Source organism: Misgurnus anguillicaudatus, chromosome 15 (genome assembly GCF_027580225.2).
Source record: "Misgurnus anguillicaudatus chromosome 15, ASM2758022v2, whole genome shotgun sequence".
Lineage (NCBI taxonomy): Eukaryota > Metazoa > Chordata > Actinopteri > Cypriniformes > Cobitidae > Misgurnus > Misgurnus anguillicaudatus.
The window spans coordinates 5,573,806-5,579,805 of NC_073351.2; the positions used below are offsets into that span (position 1 = coordinate 5,573,806).

A 6,000-nucleotide genomic window follows, 5' to 3' on the forward strand; every position below is an offset into this window, starting at 1 on the left:
GTCCCCATCACTTTTTGATCCAGTGTCCGAATTTCCGTCTGTGTTCTCTGGTTTCTGGTTATTTGAGTGAACTAGAATTTACTATAATAGTATTAATGTATTTATTTTGTACATAACATAGGCTACATTATTTGTTTGGCCTTTGATGGTCACATTACCTGAGAGATGCCCCCCGCCTTATTTAAAATTCCTGTTACGCCCCTGATCTCAACCATCACCACGCATGCATGCATTCATAATCATGACTGATCATTAAAACGCATCAACAGCATCACTGCATGTCATGCAACCGTGCATATTTACAGTTTGTATGGACACAGACACCGCGGGAGTGCGTGTGTGCGCGCGCGCTCATGATCTGCGGACACACAAACACACGCGCGGCGGATAACCTTGAGCAGATGACAGATGGCACACTGAACCCATGAACGGATCACGAGAAGGATGACGATGATGATGCCCGCGGGCTGCGTGCATAAAGCATCACGCTAGATCATGGATCGCATTTGTCTCGCGCATCCGATCACGCACAAACGTAGAGAAACGCGCCGCGAGTCACCCACCGTGAACGGGACGTCGTTGACGCTTCCCACGGAGTAGCAGCAGTCTCCCGGGTTTACAGCTCCCGTCAGCACCTGGTGCAGATGCATTTTCGTTGAATGTTGAATTATTTACAGCAGCGACGCTCCGTGTCTCTCCATCTACACCGGGAATCCCATCCGCGCGCGTCCGGCCCGGCCGCAGTTTATCCGTCTCTAAACACACCGCGCGCTCAAACACATACAGGCTCCGGAGATATATGCGTCACAGTGTCCGATTTCGTGCATAGATCGGTTAAATTCTGTCGTGTCGAGTCGCTATCGACATTAACGAGCGGATTATATGTTCCTCCTCCCGCTACTGCTGCTGCTGAGGCGGGAGCGCGCGGCACGAGCACTGCAGCGGCGCTCGTGCGTCCTTTCAGTGCGCGCGACCTCACGACAGCGGGGTTGTAGAGCACGCAGACAAATGTATTTGTTCCTATTTTCATGCTATTTAAAAAAATGTCATTGGAAATCCTTTGTTGAGTGTGTTTACTCAAAAAGCCTATAGGGTACGCTACGTTATTTTTATTTGCCAAAAGTTAATTATATCAATAAATAGCACAATGCTGTAGTTTTGTGCATCATTTATAAATGTACCTAATATGTGTTTTTATATTTTTATTTAATAATTTTGTATTTTTGATACTCATTGCTCGATACTGTCAATCATTGGCCGTTTCTCAATACGAAGGCTGCAGCCTCCGGAGGTCACTGCTTACGTCATCAAGAATGTCTTATTTCTGAATATTAACAATTATAGAGTTGACTATTATGCTTAGTTAGTCGTAAATTGTTGTAATATGCTTATGACTTGCGAGTGTACTGCTCATTTAACTTAAATAAACCAGGCCTGATGACGTATACAGCCTGCATATGCGACCTCCGCAGGCTGCAGCCGTTGGATTGTGAAACGGCCTAAAGTGTGCCTACTAGGGCCTTTAAACGCGCTTCCGTTTCTGTGGCACGCGCACGCGTCTGCTGCACGGCACGCCGCACGCGATCATGATCGGTTAAAACGATAAGAGTGAGTGCAGAGAAACGCGCGAGTGTCGGTGCAATCAATCTCGTTCAGTCCCGATCACACCGATCTCAGGTAAGTCGTGAAGAAAGTCGGTTATGTATCTGACGTCACGCAGTCAGCTGAATCTGGTCACGCGCAAGGGAATCCCGAAGCCCCCTCCCACACACACGCGCTGTTATGGTGTGTCCTGAAAATGACGTTTTATAATGACACATTACATTACATAATAGTAAATAACATTGATAAAAATACAATCTTAACAATACATAATACACAACACTAATATTAATAAAAGTCATTAAAAATCATTACATTCAGCACAGATCATCAAATTGTCAATATGTTGAAGAAAGGTATTCATCTACTTTGTTTCTTTATTTTTTAAAGAAAATCCTCTATTTGGACATTTAATACCAATTAAAGCTTCAATATTTTGCTTGAAATGTGTTTGTCTTTAAAATGAATGTCACTTGATTTTTTGTTTAATTTATTGAATGTCATGACATACATATTTTTGATTTAGGGTCTCTATATGGATTCCACTTATTCTTTTCAATGAGTTTTGTAAACTAAAATAATGTTCATGCCCAAATGTGTTATTCTGAAGAGCAAATTTGTTATAACTGCAACACAATGACTAAGCATGTTTTAATGGCAATCATCTATATGTATAACTTCAACTCACTTCATTGTCTTCACTTTTTTAAATGTTTCTTAATTTTTTAATTGACTTTGTTTTAAATGTCATTGTCTAATGACATCACAAGTTAAACCAAAACTTTTATTATTATAAAGATATTCCCTTAAAATCAAGCATGGTGTCAGTTAAGCTTACATAATAGTTACATAAAAGTTATGTCATACTGTCTTGTCTCATTTTACAGGGTTTTTTTTAAATCCTGACACCTTTCTATTGCATGGCTGCAACTCCCCACCTCCATTCCTAGCTCCACATTTAACCTGGAGATCTGTGATCTAATCTAAAATCTTGTGACTTCATTGATGCCAGGAAAGTTTTACATTGTACCTTGTTAAATATTGTGAACTGTTTATTTATGTATTATATGCATGATTATTAAATCTATTCTATTACTTCAAGGGTGGTTTGACCTGCTGCTCTTCCAGCTCGGCCCAGGCATGGAGTTTGCACATTACCATACCGCCAACACTAACTGAATGTATTATCATTTAATAAAAATATACATACAGATTTTTTTAGCAAATTACACGTTCTTGTTTTGTTTAGCATGTTTACATGTTTATCTGTCCAGTCTGAGTAAATGTCCCACTATAATGTAAAAACAAAACCTACACCCCTAGGCTGATGACCATGTGATCTCTATGTCCCAGATTGCTTGTGCAGAGGTCACTCACTGACAAAACATCCTCACAAACTAGTCTGGGTTCTGCTCCACAAACACACAGTTATCATACAACAACTATACTGTCTTATCTCGGTTGTACATTGACTTGTGAAATGTGCTGAAAGTTTTCAGTGGATCTTTGTGTGTAATTTCAGGAATGTGGTTTGCTCGGCTGAATTGCTTTCTACGTTGTGCATCATGTGATCTATGTTTTTGAAGCGACGGTTAAAATAGAAGTTATTTATTGAAATGATTCAGAAGGCTCTGGACATTGGAAATGAGTCATTTGGAATACTATTATGATTCATTTGTGTCTATTTAGGAGCTTGAAAGTCTCAGTTCCTATTCCATAATTGCATGGAAAAGAGTGATCAGTTCAACTGTTCAAGCTCTTTCTCTTTTGCGTGCACGCGCACACACACACTCGCCACCAGCATAAATATTGTGTATGAGATACTGGTCTCCAGCACTGATACCAGGCTTCTAGTTTAACCAGCATTTCTCCCTTGGTCAACAATAAGATCTTGCTGATTTGTATGGCTATGCTGTGGTCTTCCCAGCAGGGTGGTGAGATGCAGAAAATCATTGTATAATAAAACTTTTACTGAGCACTAGCTCCCCACTAAAGGTGCTTTTAAGTCATATTTCTTTTCCATTTTCAATGCAGGAAACTTTTTAGCACATTACAAAAGAGTCACTGGTGCATTTAATTTTACTCGTTCTGCCATAGAGAAAGATGAGAAATTAATTCGGTTTTACCAGTGAGAATTTTTTCTCATAAAGGAAACAATTATTCAAATATAAAATCACCAGAATAACAGTTGCAAAAAATGCTTGTAAATCTTGGAATTACCTGTAGTTCCACATAAAAAAAAATGAATGAGGCTATTGAGCCTCGGCTACATCAGGTGGCCTTTCGGTGAGGAGTTTGCATGTTCTGCATGTGTCAGCTCCGGGTACTCCGGTTTCCTCCTACAGGTCAAAAATTGTTAGGTGAATTGGAGATACCAAATTGCACCTCCCTCAATCTGTCTGATTAACCAGTTCTCACCATGAAGATGCTGGAATGGTGTGAAGGATAAATAGAGGATCATTTAGAGATCTGTTTTTTGGCATTTGTTGGCATCAGGTCAGTCTTAAAAGGTGTACTTGATTTTGATTCACAAATATTATCACAATCTGACAACTATAGATTTTGAGGGATCATCCATAGGCCGAAGAGTAAACCTGTGTGTTTTCTTAATGATTGGTTTAAGGAGATGAAATTGAATGTGTGGACTCCAGAGATCACAGAAGAAGCATTATAAATGCAAACACTGGATAAGATTATAAAAGCAATGCTAATGACCCGAGTGTTCATCAAAACACCCTGAAACAAATTGCCTCCAAATGAAGAAAATTCAGGACGTCTGCTACTCTCTATAAAAGTGAAGATCCAGCAAAGACCAGTCAACTACAAGGCAACGTGGAGAAAGCTTCATGGCTTGGGCTGCTTTTGACTAAAAACTGAATGAGTTTACACAGTAGACTTGGACACACAATTCATTTGACATGTTTTTCTCTCCAGACAGTTGAGCTAAAATAAGTGACAGAATTATCTATAATTATCTATATATCATCTCTATAACATTTTAACCTTTATATGTGTGAATGTCATAAATACATATTTGGGTCTTAATAGCGACCTGGAATGTATATCCAACATCTATCTCATTATTATAAAACTGTCCTAATACTGCATTAAAGGTGCCGTAGAATGTAAAACTGTATTTATCTCGGCATAGATGAATTAAACGAGTTATGTACATAGTAAGAACATATTGTGAGCCTCAAACACGATTGTTTCCTCCTTATGTAAATCTCGTGCATGCAAAAGACCTCTAAAAAACAGGCTGTTACGTTACAGTTGAGATGTACGCCGCAACATTAAATTAAGTACAATGTTGGTACAATTCAAATGAAGTTGAGTTAGTGCTATATGCTAGTTCATGCTATATGCTAGTGTTTAGGCTGCCAAGTTGTATGTACTATTGACGTTACAGTTACGTTTTACAGTAAAACAAACTAAACCTCAGAAACGTCCATTAACAATCTCAAAATAATTGATTATTCCTCAAAATCTGTATCTTTGTCTGATACAGACTCAAACATAAAGTCTGTTTACACACACACAGAGCTACTGAAGAAGCTGCTCTGGGAAACAGCCAATCAGAGCAGAGCTCAACAATATTATTTATGACCCTTTCAAATAAGGTAATAATAGACCATTTCAGTCTGGGGACAAATTCTAGAATTTTAAATGGACATGTAAAACCGTTTCTAGATCATTTTTGCACTTAATAAAGTCACATACCTACTATGTAGATATCAGAGAACAATTTAACATACACTCTAAAAAACAAACGGTGCTATATAGCACCAAAACAATTGCTTTGGATCGTAACGATAGAAGAACCATTTTAGTGCCATATAGCACCGGTGAAGAACCAGTGAAGCACCAGTGAAGCACCAGTGAAGCACCATATAGTGCTATGTAGAACCATATGTGGTGCTATATGGCCCCTATATGGTTCTACACTGGTGCTTCACTGGTGCTTCACTGGTGCTTCACTGGTTCTTCACCGGTGCTATATGGCACTAAAATGGTTCTTCTATCGTTACGATCCAAAGCAATTGTTTTGGTGCTATATAGCACCGTTTGTTTTTTTAGAGTGTATTGTATCAGTGCATTCTTTGGCACATTTAACAATCACAAAATGATCAAATAAAGCATATGTTGTTATATTCTGACCAAACACCTTCCAAAAATATATATTTATAATATTAAAAGGATGCAATAATGACATCCTGGGCCTCTAAATACCTACGGTATGCATTAAAGGGATAGGCACTGATGAATAAGTTCATCTGTAATTGTGAGAATAACTGTGTGTTTAAGTCTATTCTGATTTAATCTGTGAAGAAGCCAGTGTATGTTAACCCTCCAAAGTCTAAGGGGTTTTAAGTCCGCCTGGCACTATGTTGACATATT

General features: G+C 38.8%; 1 protein-coding gene across 1 annotated transcript in view; it reads right to left on the reverse strand.

The window, feature by feature from the left end:
• Positions 1-990, reverse strand: part of dmxl2 (Dmx-like 2) — a 74,694-nt gene extending 73,704 nt beyond the window's left edge. The window contains exon 1 of the mRNA XM_073853304.1: positions 564-990. Coding sequence (XP_073709405.1) covers positions 564-650 — 87 coding nt within the window. The 5' untranslated portion in view covers positions 651-990. The remainder of the gene's footprint in view (positions 1-563) is intronic.
• Positions 991-6,000: the final 5,010 nt, after the last annotated feature.